Raw genomic sequence first — 15,049 nt, forward strand, 5'->3', positions numbered from 1 at the left:
TGAAAGTCATCAAAATTTCAGAGAGAGTCCTGACCACCCCAGTAGACCCATTAGCAGCTCCAAGTGTTTACCTAAGAAATTCCTTTCATTGAAGACTTCTTGGAAATAGACAGACAGTGTAATTCTATTTCAGTTTTGAACCGAAGGTGCCAAGTATTTAAGCTTAAAATGTGATTCCAATTAGCAGGTCCTGGAAAATGTGTATAACCCTACAGATCATATCACATGAAGGAACAGACAAAATTACTTGTTTTTTTTTTTATTATTTTTAACAGATATTGTCCTATGTCTGACTCTAAACACTTTACAAATATTAATGCATTTACTCCTCATTACTAACCCTTTGATAGAGCTACTATTTCATCATCCTCATTCTTTTGAAGAAGAAACTGAGGCAGAGAGAGATCAAGTAACTTTCCCAAGGCCCAAGTTGATAACAGGATGCAGGGTTGAAACTGGAGCAATGAGGCTCCAGAATCCAGGCTCCTCAAACTTAAGCTATGTTGACTCTGAAATATTCAAGTTTCCAACTGCCATTGAGACTGCGGGTGAAGTATGAGTCCCTGTGCGAGGCATTACCATCATAAATATATACATACAACAACTTGGATGAATTGTTCAGCATATTAATTTTGCTTTTGCATCTGATGAAAGAGAATTTATAGCATGCAACATCAGTGCGCTGATAGTAAAGAGAGCTATTATTTATGAGTATTTACCGTATACACGATTAGGGGCTTAGCATGCCCAGTATTTCCTACTAAGATGTGAAGACACCGAGGCTCAAATAGGCAATGAATTTCTATAATGTGACCAGGCTTGCTCCCGGCAGAGCTGGAATGAGAGCCCAGATCAATGGGATTCTGGCTAGCAAAATCTATGATGCATGCATGGTTTTACTGTACCATGAAGGCCAACATTTTCCCCTTAGGGAACGGATGGGAATATGGCAGTGACATAGCAGGAGTGGGGATCCCATCAAACTCCCTCTTCTGCCAAGGTCTCACTCCATCTGTTACCCTCCCTCTCTCAGCTTCTGCTGCTCAGCATACAAACATGCTTGAAGTCTTTTCCCTTCCAAGACAAAAAAAAAAAAAAGCCCTTTCAAAAATGTGATCTGTTGCTTATTAGGGAGGAAGGGCAAAATAAATGGAAAAGAATAAATTATGAAAGGAAAAGAAAAGAATTCTTTAGTTTGCAGTAAGTTTCTTTCTCTAGTTATGATGTCATTTCATCTCAGCTAATCAAGAATAAGATGAAGGCTTATTTCTAACCATTGTGAAATGAGACCAATCTCTGGCATTGAATGTAATCTCAAAGGACTATCAGTGGATCCATATCACATCCACGGATATGCAGCTGCTGCTGGATTTTAACTGCCTGGAATGCATACTGGGGATGTAGAAAGCTACACAAAATGCACTCTAATGATATAATAATGAGCACAGCTTCCTAAGATTGGCAGCATTCTAATGACAATCATTTGTATATCTCTGGATACTTTAGTCAAAAGAAGGGGAACTTCTAATTGAATTTCAAGGCTGTTTCACAAATTTGGGAGAGAGCCACCATTTTCTAATATTAATAAGGGCTACCTAATTCTGTCCTCACAAGCACTAGGATAAATTAACACCTCATTATCCAGATGTGGAAGCCAGACAACTCTTACACCATGAGTTCATATTTATTTCTTGAGGTCACAGTATATATTGGAGCCAGGATTCCAAACCATCTGTGTCCTCTTCGAGACTTCATGTTCTTTCTATAACACCCCTGCCTTTTCTGTGGAATTTTTTCCCACAACAAATCTCCGATTCACCTTCAAAGCTAAGCTCAAATGATAATGATGTCCCTGGTTCATGGCAAAATGAAAAAAATCAAGGCGCGAGTAATGTTGTAAAGTGAAATTATTTCCATTTCAAGGACTGTTGTTTACTCTTAAAATTACATTCTTTCTGCATTTTGGGTGTTAACAAAGTAGTGAATGGTGGGTTTTCTAAATTAAAAAAAATTTTTTTTCTATTTTTTTAAGGAATGTAAATCACCAGGACAGTATCTGGTATGTAGTTAAGTGATCATTAAAATACCCACCAGGACGTCCTAGCATGGGCTGGTCCAGCTGCTCCCTGCTCTGCATGGCTTCTAGCCCCACACCCCAGCACTGGTGTTCCCCACCGGGGTTTAGGGACAAACACGTGGCTAGAAAACAGGTGTGCTTTGTGATGACTCAGCCTTTGTGATCCCTTCTGGGCAGTAAGGCACAGTGAGATCTTGGCGAGACAGGGTTCAGGAACCCTGGGTCCAGCCATCTCTCAATTCCTTTCAACCGTCAAGACAGTTTATAACAGGCTTGAAGTGTGCCATTTCCTGTCTCCAGACACTCAGCGCCAGGCCTCTCTAAGAAGGGAACAATAAAGCCTAGACATTTTGCGTGAAATCTTAGCATGATGGCCTGAATCATATGCCATCCCTATTCATTTGTTGAAGTCCTATTTCCCAGTACCTCAGGATGTGAGTATTTAGACACAGGGTCTTTAAGGAGGTGACTAGTTTAAGATGAAGTCACTGGGGTGAACCCTAATCTGATGTAACCATAATGCTATGGTTTTTCCAGTAGTCACATACAGATGTGAGAGCTGAACCATAAAGAAGGCTGAGCATCCAAGAGAATTGATGCTTTTGAACTGTAGAGAAGACTCCTGGGAGTCCCTTGGACAGCAAGGTGATCAAATCAGTTAATCCAAAAGGAAATCAACCTTGAACTGGAAGGAGTGATGCTGAAGCTGAAGCTCCAATACTTTGCCACCTGATGTGAAGAGCCGACTCATTGGTAAAGACCCTGATGATGGCAAAGATTTAGGGCAGGAAGAGAAGGAGGCGACAAAGGATGAGATGGTGGGATGGCATCGTCGACTCAATGGACATGAGTTTGAGCAAACTCTGGGAAATGGTGAAGGACAGGGAAGCCTGGTGTGCTGTAGTCCATGGGATCACAGAGTCGAACACAACTTAGCAAATGAACAACTTCTCATGAGAAAAAGAAATTAGGATATAGACACACATGGGGGGAGACCATGTGAAGACACAGGATGTCAAGCCCAACTTCAGAATCTGAGTCTAGTCCAGGGGGTAAGGCCCAGGCCATCACTGCTCACAGACAGCAAGGGGAAGCCAGGGAAACCATGGGTGGGTGCATGTTATCTAACACACAAGCAGGGGAAAGATCGCAATAAAAAGTAGCCACTGTTTAAGCCTCACAACTCAAACCAAACATTTACTGAGGCAACAAAGGCCAAAGCCACCTTTCCTGTGAAACAAGCAGCTGGAGACCTCAGGGGCCCCCAGAAGCTAAACTGACACCAAGCGGTAGCTCCGAAGGCTTGGGGCCTGGGCTTGCCGCTGTGGCTTCCAAAAGAGAGTGTTATCAGACAGAAGCCATTCAGCACAAACAGAAATAGAAAGGAACCTGTCGGCAATTAGTGTCTCCTGTTCCTGATCTCATCCAGTCAGGAATTCTATTTCTTATTTTATCTCTAAAACCTTCTGACAAGAATTCCGTAGACGAAATAACACAAAAATGAAACCTAGTATCGAGAATTGTCTGACTTCCTAAGCAGCTCCAAGTTTTTTCTCTACATGAACTGGTAACTGAGGGAATCTGGTCAGTGTGTCCTGTGTGCAGGTTATCGATGTCACACCCCTGGGGTATGAAGCCTTCTCTCTGGGCTAAGGGTTAGCACCAGCCTGTGCTGGAGTTCGTTTCTGCCTAGGAAGACATTAGGAATGAGTTCACAGAGTGGTTATGAAAACAGGTAAAAGGAAGAGCAGGGTCCTCAGGCGGCGCTAGTGGTAAAGAACTGGCCTGCCATGTGGGAGATGTAAGAGATGCGGGCGGATTCGATCCCTGAGTTGGGACGTTCCCCAAGAGAGGGCACGGCAACCCACTCCAGTATTCTTGCCTTGGGAATCCCATGGACAGAGAAGCCTGGTGGGATGCAGTCCAGTGGGTTGCAAAGGGTCAGACACAACAGAAGCAGCATTAGCATGCACACATGCAAAAAGAAGAGCTTTAATGAAAACCCAGGAGCAGCAGGGCAGAAAATGTGAATGGGCCTTGGAAGAGAATCTAAAGTATCTTTGCTAGATTAAAAAAAAAAAGTGTATTACGTTGACTGCATATATGTATATATGCATCCTTATACAGACAAAATGATTGTCTGTAAACAGACAAACACATTGATCGTCTCACATAAACAGACTGATCTGAACGTGTTTATTATACCGACACTGTAGCTACAGTGGATCAACCAGCAGTCTGGAACCCAGAACACCACACCCCTGCGGCACCAATCAGCCGCTGACACATGAAAACATTCTGGCTCGGACAGTTTGGCTGGAGCTGTCCTGCCACGTCCCGTGTTTCAAGAGGCAGAGGAGGAAGTCTCGCCTCCCAGACCAGGCTCCTAGTTCTGCGCGAGCAAGGACCATGTCTTTACCGTTCATCCTCTCAAACCCCACACAGTGCAAAGCACTGCGGCACCCATCGCTTCATTTCTAAGGGTCGCTTTTCAAGCCACACAATAAAGAGAAACAGAATTATGTGAGAGGAAACGTTCTTTGGAAACCGACCCTTTCTCAAACCTGCCTCCCACTTCGCTTCTCTCCGCCATTCCTTGACGGAACGGAGAAACAAAAATCCAAGCTCTCTACTTTCACTTTCTTCCTACCCACTCCCCCTCCACATATACATACTTCTGGGCATCTCTTTCCATCTCCCAAACAAAATGCTTCTTAATGTCTCTTTCTCTTGCCTTAGCCTCCCTGGCTTCCGCTGCATCACAAACTGCTTACCAAGTTCCTGGAAATGAGCTTTTTTCCAGCGGTCCACCCAAGATCCATCTCACGAAGGCAAGAAGAACAACACACCTGGGATTCATTCTCCATAGCAAGAAATCCGAATTCCTGGCTCTGGACCTTAAACGCTAGAGTGGGGAGGGAGTCCAAGCCATTTAAAAATAAAAACTTTCCACAAGAAAGGAAAAGAAGGCTGGGGGGAGGAGGAGGAATGCCATCCAGAGACTCAGAGAATTTAAAAATACAGTGTAGCCTCTGAGAGTTCATTTTCTAGGTTTCCACCTACTATTCCAAATTAGCTCTTTCCAAGTAGCTTCAAAATCTTGGTAAACGCTCCATAATTCCTGTGATACAGTGTGTGGTCTGGCAGCAGATGAGGAGATGAAAAGAGAGCAGAGAAGGAAAATGATCAGAGAACCCAACTTGGAAGAGCCCTTTCCAGACACAGCACTGCCCAGGGACGCGAGAAGCACAGAAAGCCACCAGGGGCTCGCTGACTGCCGCAAAGTCACAGCGGGTCGTGTCATCACCACAGAGATGCTGAATTGTGTGACTACGTGTTTATGATCAGAAAAGGGTCCCCAAAGAGTCTGCCACCGGATTGCTTGAATGATTTTCAACCAGGGCCCTACTGGCATGTTGGGCAGGACCACTCTTTACAATAAGGGACTGTTTTCCTCAATGTTGGACATAGAGCACCCCTAGAATGTGGCCACTACATGCAGGCAGCACATCCCAGTCGTAAACGACAATCCAGAACAACCATGTTTGTTTCCAAACACCTCTTGGCATGGGATTCGGGGAATATAACCTCCTGTGGAGAATAGCCTTGAGCTTTCTGTGAAATTGCAGATCTGTGTGTTGTGTGGTCTTCAACAGCAACAAATATCAGTTCAGTTCAGTTCAGTTGCTCAGTCGTGTCCGACTCTTTGAGACCCCATGAATCACAGCACGCCAGGCCTCCCTGTCCATCACCAACTATTGGAGTTCACTCAAACTCATGTCCACAGAGTCGGTGATGCCATCCAGCCATCTCATTCTCTGTCATCCCCTTCTCCTCCTGCCCCCAATCCTTCCCAGCATCAGAGTCTTTTCCAGTGAGTCTCCATTCCATTCCATCGCTCAGTCGTGTCCGACTCTATGCGACCCCGTGGACTGTAGCCTACCAGGTTTCTCCGTCCATGGGATTCTCCAGGCAAGAATACTGGAGTGGGTTACCATTTCCTTCTCCAGGGGATCTTCCTGACCCAGGGATCGAACCCGGGTCTCCCGCATTGGAGGCAGACGCTTTAACCTCTGAGCCACCAGGGAGTCTACTGGGGAACAAATCAAGTACTTTCCTCAACTGCAAGGTTTGAAGCCTAGGAAGGTGGCTGTTGTCCTGGGTAAGAAGTCCTCATGGGAGCCACCTAGCACCTGGCTCACAGGTCAAGCATCTGGTGTCACCGGGTAGAGGGCAGTCATCCTGCCCCTGTAGGCTTGGCCGCAGCTCTGGCCTCACATGTGTCTGAAAGTGCTGGGCTTGGGTGAATTCTTACCAGTGTTTGGAAAACCCTTACATGTGATAGAATCACCCCCTGGATGGCCACTATATGAAACGAGGTGCTCTTCTGCCCCTTCCCTGCTAATAATAGGAAGGAAGACAATCATAGAACTTTATGCTCCCAGAAGACTTTAAGGGATCATGTACAGGTGGGAAAAGTGGTGCATAGGGAGGGCAAGCAGTTTGACAAGTCACACAACAAAAACAAGCAGAACAGTTTACATCCAAAAACTGCTGCAGCACACCCACAACTTTTACCCACTAGGATTATCATTCCAACATCCCGGGAAGTCCAGCTACTGCTATAGGTGGTATTTCCCTGGAAGGAAGGAACTCCATCTACTAGGTTCCTGCTTAATACTCTCAAGTCAAGGACAGGTCCATATGGTTTCTGTCACAGTCCAACAGGATGGTGATGAAATGAAATCAAGATTTTTGTTAACAAGTCCAGAACCTCTTCCTCTGGCATTTTAGAAGGTTATGGAGAGAGAACTGTGGTGCTGGAGAAGACTCTTGAGAGTGCCTTGGACAGCAAGGAGACTAAACCAATCAATCCTAAAGGAAATCAGCCCTGAATATTTATCGGAAGGGCTGATGTTGAAGCTGCAGTACTTTGGCCACCTGATGCGAAGAGCTGACTCATTGGAAAAGACCCTGATGCTGAGAATGAGTGAAAGCAAAAGGAGAAAGGGGTGGCAGAGGATAAGATGGTTAGAGAGCATCACTGACTCAACAGATATATTTGAACACACTCTGGGAGACAGAGGGGGACAGAGAAGCCTGGCATGCAGCAGTTCATGGAGTCACAATGGGTCAGACACGACTTAGCGACTCAACAGCAACAACAGAGAGACCACATGCTCCCAATCACAAACATATGCAAAACACAGGGTGCTAGCAGTAGAAAGGAAGCTAAAGCCTACCCAGCTCACATACTTCCTAGAAGGGAAGTCAATCAAACCAAGAGTTGGGCAGGTGTATAGGTGAGCCAAAGGTCTTGACTCTTGCCCAGGACCTATAGCCAGAGATACAATGACAGGAAGTCATGGAGTAGGAAGGAAGAGAACCCTGGTGTCTAGGATGCTTTTGTACAGAGTCAGGTGTAGTACTGCAGACAGTGGGTGAGACCATTCCACTACCCTTGACCCTCAGCACAGATGCCCTCTTCTCCCTGCCCTCTCTCTCATGTCACCACGGCCCTGTCTCAAGATCACTGGCTCATCTGTGAAATAAGAAAGCTGATCTAGAACTCTTATTTCTAAAGCATTAATGCAGGACTTCCGTGGTGGTCCAATGGTTAAGAATCCTCCTGCCAATGCAGGGGACATGAGCTTGTTCTTTAGAACATCAAAAAGATAGCTTGGAAAAAGGGTTGCAGGGTCAAATGACTTAAGAATTTGGAAATGCTGTTACCCCCACCCATTTTAAAAGACTTAACGGTACAAATTAATGTGTTAAAGGCATTAATATATCCTACAGTAAATCACATTAATGTTGATTAAAAACCCAATGATTCTCAAACTTATTTTACCACTAAAACCTACCATCATCCCATGGCAACAATATTTTATTAAATATAATTTGCCATACGCCAACTGGAGTGATCAGGAGGAAACATTCTGAATAGACCCAAAAGATGAATAGGGTTTTGTCAGGCCCAGATGGAGGTAGGATATGTCTGGGGAACAGGCATATGGCCAGGGCTTTAGTGGCTCAGACAATGCCATTGCAGGAGACCTGGGTTTAATCTCTGGGTTGGTAAGATCCCCTGGAGAAGGGAATGGCAACCCAATGCAGGAGACCTGGGTTCAATCTCTGGGTTGGGAAGATCCCCTGGAGAAGGGAATGGCAACCCAATACAGGAGACCTGGGTTCAAACTCTGGGTTGGGAAGATCCCCTCGAGAAGGGAATGGCAACCCATTCCAGTATTCTTGACTAGAGAATTCCATGGACAGAGGGCCTGGCAGGCTGTATAGTCCATAGGGTCATGAAGAGTTGGACATGACTGAGCAACTAACACTTTCACTTCAGGGTAAAGCAGGTATGAAAAAAAGAGGAGAAAGAATAAAGGTGGAGCCAAACAATGTAGGCTGAAGGATGCAAAGAAAAAAGAGCTATCAGATGTGTTGCTTACCAGGCCACCTCTTCCATGTTACTAGCACTGGCCCAGGCAGTAATCTTCATTTCCCTCTGCCATGGCTGGTAGAGAAGTCCCAGGCAAGTCCCTCCCTTCTCTTGGGTCTCAGTTTCCTTTCTGTAGAACTGCTAGACTAAGTTCTCCAAGGCTCCTTGAAGCATCAGCACCACAGACAGCACATACTAGCACTTAAGGGGAGGAAATCGATGGGGACAGGAGCATGGCCATAGATTTGGACAAGTCAACAGGCTTACAGGAGAATGAGCAGGGAAAAAATGAAGCCAGATCCACTTCAACTCAAGGCCCAGTCCCCATCCACCCAATAGCTCAGATTGTGGTTCTCAAACTAGAAGAATAAATTTGGCACACTTTCCAACAGTCAATTTTGTTCAAAAAATTGAGGAAAGCAAATTTAATTTTTGTACTAAAACTGGGAGATATTGTTAACTAGAATGCAATATTCCCAATGCATTATAAATATTTTTTTTAAATGAGGATTCATAGAAATATCAGTCCTGTATTGCCTTTTTGTCTTATGGCCCCAGAGTCCCTAGAGGTGCTTGTTCACGCTTGGAGAAAACATTTGACTAGGGAATCCGGAGCCTTTGCTGCCTAAGTCTTGAAGAGTCAGAAGCCTACTTATCCTGAATAAAGCTATGCCAAGGAGACTGGAACTCACCGTTGGATTGGTCTTCCCCATAGTTCTTATGGGATGGTGCATACAAGAACATCAAAGCAAAGACATACAGGTTCCACATGCCATAGATGCCAGTAAAAAAGGCACTGTTCACTTGGACTGTGACACCGCCCCACTTCCAATGGCCTTCAGTCACCTATGGGAAAAAGGGGTGACATTCAATCGGAACCAATAAGAAACAACTCCAATGTAACAATCACCTAACAAAAACACCAAGTCTCATCCATATGTGGAAAAGTGAAGGGCCATGTAAGATTCCATTTTTTTAAAGGTTTTCTTTTTACAAATTTTGGCTGTGGTTGGTCTTCATTGCTGCACATGGGCTTTCTCTAGTTGCAGTGAGTGGAGGCTAATCTTTGTTGCAGTGTGCACGCTTCTCACTGTAGTGGCTTCTCGTTGCAGAGCACAGGTTCTAGACTCATGGGCTTCAGCAGTTGTAGCACATGGGCTTGAGAGCACCAGCTCAGCAGCCGTGGCACATGGGCTTAGCTGCTCTGCAGCATGTGGAATCTTCCTAGACCAGGGACTGAATCGGTGTCCCTTACATTGCAAAGTGGATTCTTAACCACTGGACCACCAAGAAAGCCCCAAAGATTCCATTTTTTCAATCTGAATCATACTAGGATGAATTAAGGTTAGCAGAGGGTTTCCTATGTCAGGCACAAAGTCAGTGGTTCTCATCTTGTCTGCACATCAGCATCAGCTGGAGAGTATTTCTTCCTAAAACAGGAGTGCATTGTTACACCTAATTGAATGAACCTACATTTGAGTCTAACACTTCTCCACAGTTACAGCTCCTCCCCTGCTATCCACCTTCTGCAAGGTGGATGTAAACACCTTGCAGGCAAGACCAGTTCTGGTTTGTTTTCTGCCGTATCTTTAGGACCTGATGTACCACAGCATCGATTAAATAAACAAATGGTCCTTGGACTGAGTAGTTTTCCTGGGTGGGGCAGTGTAGAGAAGCAGAAAGACACAGGCTTGAAGTCAGAAACCTGGCTTCAAATCCAGGCTCTCCCACTCCCTTTCTATTTAACGCAAGAGAAGTAAGATTACAACTCTACACTTCAGTTTTCTTAGGTACAAAACAAAAACTTGCAGGGTTAACCACTAAGGAGAATTAGGTAAAAATATTTTTAGGAATTTCCTGGCCCACAGAAAACATTCAATAAATCTTATTTTATAATGTTACGTATGTAAGCCACTTACGAAGGTAATTATGAAGCTTTCATATGCTTTACAATTTGGCAAGAATGTTTTGAGGCTGGTTTTGTCCATGTTAATGACATGGTAATTGTTTTAAGGGCTATCTGATGACATACAGATTGCACTAAGAACTGTCAAGAAAACTGGAGCAGAGGAACTAAAAATTTGTGCTGGTTCTGAGATCAATGAAATAATTTTGACTACTGCCTGCTACAGGAAATCTTGTAAGTAAAAGTCGCTCAGTCGTGTCTGACTCTTTGCGACCTCATGAACCATACAGTCCATGGAATTCTCCAGGCCAGAATACTGGGAGTGGGTAGCTTTTCCCTTCTCCAGGGGATCTTCCCAACCCAGGGATCGAACCAGGGTCTTCCACATTGCAGGTGGATTCTTTACCAGCTGAGCCATAAGGGAAGCCCACAGGAAACTTTAAATGGGAATAAAAGAAAGTGTTAGACAGCTGTTTCTGTGATAGCATAATGAGGCTGGATTACATAATTCATCTTTAGGAGCCCCTCCTTCTAGCAGCTAAAGTACAAGATGGCAAGCTATCTCTAAATGCTAATGACTTATACAAGCAGGTTGCTTTCACCTCCTGTTCATGAGGCTGTGGGCCTATATTCATTTGGTACCCTCTGCATTACAGGGCCACCAGGAAAAATAAAGCTCTAAGGGCAGGTACTTCCTTCTGAAAGACCTGGGGTGTCAGTTAACCAGGTTAATGAATTATAGACTTATCACTTATTTACTTTTAGTTTGACCTTGGTCATACATAATTTTTCATTTTTGTGATTCATAAACAAACCGCCATCACTAAGCTATTTCCTTTGGGAAATAATTCGCTATATGACATGCTCAGGGAAGTGTGAGCAAAAAAGGATTTCATTAGTGATTTTAGAATAATGCACCAGCATTCAAGCTATTCAGGACTGCTTCTTAGAAACATCACCAAATGTCACTTTTCTTACTTTTAAGTACAGTACTTCCATGTGTATGGAAGATCTTATTTAGTCTTAATAACAGCTCTATAAGGTAGGCAGGTAACATCTCAACTCATGGGTAAACTGTGACACAGAGAGTCTCTTGCCCAAGACTATTCAGCTAGAAAGTTGTGGCTCTGACCCACCAAAGAAGGTGGGTATTCCTAATTACTATTCAACACAAGAGTAGGAATATTATCTTAAATAGGATGAGTCTCTCACTTAGAGAGACTAAGAGGCAACTATTACGTCAGGTCAAATTTCCTTTGAAATTCACTTAATTGGGCATTATGCATATATTTATATAGTATATATTTAGACAGTATATATGCATTATATATATACTATATATATAGTTTGTATATTCAAATCTGTATAAAATATATACGCACTGTGTATCTCAGACGTAGTAATGTTTGGTATATAACTGCATATACATGCAAAATACAATTTTACAGTAGAACCATTGAAATGAAATGCTTATGAGGGACACACTGGAGCCAAGACTAGCTGAAGAAATAGATTCATGCCCCCTGCTCATGCCTGCTTCAGGACACGTGCACTTGTTTGGAATGGAGTTGCAGAATTACCCATACTCTTTAATTTGTAATCTCTAAATGCGTTATTTCCTGCTGAGGGCAAAGAGTTGAATCTGCACAAATGGACTGTATGCATAATGCCACTCTACTGTGAGGAGACCCCATTGCACTTTCCTCTCTCCTCTCTCAATTATTCATGCTTGAGACATCCTGAGCTCTGAGTACATTCCCACTAATACATACCACAATGAGCAGCCTCAACAGAGCAGGCCTTGTGAGTCCAAATCTTATGAATGCCAAGGCAAAGAGGTGACAGTCACGCCCTTTCAACTTTCAGAGAGAAAAATCAGGTAGCCCCAACCACAAAAAGAAAAAAGAAAATAATCTCCCCTCTACCTAAAGTCTTATTTCTAAAAGTCCCCGTTTTTCCCGATTTCACATTTGAACAATTTACTTTTGTGTGAAACCACCCAATTATACCCCTGTAGCCAAGTGAAGGTCAAATCCCTTTACAACCAGTAGTCTTGACAACCAGCATTCCATTTCACAACAAGATTTCCAGATCCCAGACACAGGCTCTCTTACTGGAAACATTTCCTCTATAAGTAACAGAATAAAGTGATGACATGCCCACCCCCACCCTTCCACCCTCCCCCCAAAAAAAAACTGTGGACTGGCTCTCTGGGAGTTTGCTGCATATGACTTGACCTGAATGTCAGGTACCTGGAGTCCCCTTCGTGAAGGTCAGTGACCTTCTCTCCTGCATTGCACTTCTGTTCCCTACTGCCTGCCACCTCTAAATGGAACGCCTCTTTCTTTTCCAGAGTGAAGGGGCTAAAATACCAGACTGTGATGTGCCATCGCCTGGTTGCTATGACTGAGGCCATTAAAATGGCAGGCATTAAAAGACTGCACCTCAGTACCCAGCTACAAAGCCTCAAGGTCACTGCATTCCACAGCTTCCATCAGCCTTTCATTCCTGGCCTCAGAGCTTCAATATCCTGGCGAGATCCCCTCGCATTATATTTCATGGGGCTTAAATGCAAGCTCTCCCAGCAAGTCTGAGAGTATAATGGGAGATTTTAATACATTCCTTTTACCTAAGGCTGGGATCTATTTCAAAAAGTTACCCAATAGGTTTCCTTTCAGGTGAGCTCATTGCTGAGACATTCCAAAATGACATTAAAAAATAAATCCTCTGATGACTGTATTAATACAGTACCTGGGACACTGAGAGTTATGCCTGAAAACGTCTTAGATATCTAAAAATAAACCTTAAAAAAAAAAAAAAACCCAGCAGGAGGACTGTAAGGAGCTAATGGAATCCAAAAGACATCATTGCTACCCTCTCAGAGTTGAAATCCACTCCAGGCTGACTGTTGACTGTTGCAGCAGATATAAAAAGCCAGCCACAGGCTGGAGCCCTGCTAGAAAATACTAGGGCAGTAGAATATCAATCTTTTTCTAAAAGCCACAAAGTCTGCAACTTGGAAGACTGGCCTCCTTTGCTTCAAAAAGGTGCACTAATTAAATCCGTTCCGTTCCGTCGCTCAGTCGTGTCCGACTCTATGCGACCCCGTGGACTGTAGCCTACCAGGCTTCTCCATCCATGGGATTCTCCAGGCAAGAATACTGGAGTGGGTTACCATTTCCTTCTCCAACTAATTAAATATGTACAAGATAAATTTGGGCAACACATAGCCGCCTTAAACACCAGCACAAAGTCCCTCTTGACTTCAGGTGGGAGGGACTCTGCAGAAAGTAGGTGGGGTGGGGCTGTGGGGGATGACTTCAGCTTTCTAAAGTTGCAGAGAGACTTTCCTGGCAGTCCAGCGGTTAAGACTCTGCACTTCCACTACAGGGAGCACGGGTTCAATGCCTGGCTGGGAAACTAAGATCCTGCATGCCACACAACACAGCCAAAAATAAATAAATAAGAAAATAAAGTGGTAGAAATATGTGCTGGGAGCAAAAATGCCCCTTCTTTTTGTCTCCCTGAGAACGTATCTTGGTAATACCTTTTAATCCTCAGCTACCTTCTTAAGGTTCTGTTTCTCCAAGAGTGCGTCCTGCTCTCTCAGCCTTGCAGAACTGGCTGTATTATGTGTCACCGTGCATTACTGAGGGACTGGAGGACTAGAGAGCTTTTTGGTCACATAAGGGAATCAACCAAGGGATAAGTCTGGCCTCAGACACCCTTGTTGGAGCCTCAGCTGGTTGAATAAAAAACTCATTCAGAATTTGAAATATTTTTACCGCATTTGGAGTGGAGAGTGAAGTTTCCAAAGTTTTATAAACAAACAGTCTGATACAAACACAGCACTGTTATAGGTCAAAGCAAAGGTGGTGAAGAGAACTTCTTAGGATATGTATGCGTATTTATTTTTTCCTACTCACTTCAGCCTTCAGCAGCAGCACTAGCTCTGACAGCTATTCATGCTCACAGTGTGCCAGGCAGTCCACAAATCCCTTTATAAACATTACTTCATATGATCCTTACAGACACCTACTTCAGGTGGTACTATTGTTACATCCATTTTATGGATAAGAAAATTAATCCTTGGAATTGTTAAGTAATCCAGTCACAGCTCACCCAGTGGAAGACAGCATAAATGGGAAATGCCTCTAAGGGTATTAAATTTCATACTCTAGCAAACTGGGATATCCTACTTACCCATAAGACTTCTGTGAAGCTCAAAAGAATGATAGATACATAAGCTTCCCTGGTGGCTCAGACGGTAAAGAATCTGCCTGAATTCAGGAGACCTGGGTTCAATCCCTGGGTTGGGAAGCTCCCCTGGAGGAAGGCTTGGCAATCTACTCCAATATCCTTGCCTAGAGAATCCCCATGGACAGGGGAGCCTGGTGGGCTACAGTCCAAGGGGTTGCAAAGAGTCAGACACAACTGAGCGACTAAGCACAGCACATGATTTAAACAGTACTTTCCACTTTCCAAAACAAGTTACCGGTATTTAAAAACCATTATCATGCCTGAGATTTTCAGTTTTGGAGATAACTAGCAAAAGGATAAAGCTCTATCAAGGGGACTTTTGAAATGTATTTCATGTTGTAAGCGGCAATATAATTACTAT

General features: G+C 43.9%; 1 protein-coding gene across 2 annotated transcripts in view; it reads right to left on the reverse strand.

Annotated features, from left to right (window-relative positions):
• The window catches only part of WLS (Wnt ligand secretion mediator), a 116,782-nt gene that overhangs the window by 3,130 nt on the left and 98,603 nt on the right, over window positions 1-15,049 (reverse strand). The window contains exons 11-12 of one of the 2 annotated variants that reach the window (XM_088835386.1): window positions 9,215-9,368; window positions 4,852-4,982 (exon numbers count right to left, since the gene is read on the reverse strand). In XM_088835386.1, the coding sequence (XP_088691512.1) occupies window positions 4,852-4,982; window positions 9,215-9,368 (285 nt within the window). The remainder of the gene's footprint in view (window positions 1-4,851; window positions 4,983-9,214; window positions 9,369-15,049) is intronic. The other variant, XM_055401788.2, reaches the window with a different exon arrangement.

The sequence above is a fragment of the Moschus berezovskii genome, chromosome 4, assembly GCF_049115385.1.
Source record: "Moschus berezovskii isolate FMDL1 chromosome 4, NW_MosBer_1.0, whole genome shotgun sequence".
NCBI lineage: Eukaryota > Metazoa > Chordata > Mammalia > Artiodactyla > Moschidae > Moschus > Moschus berezovskii.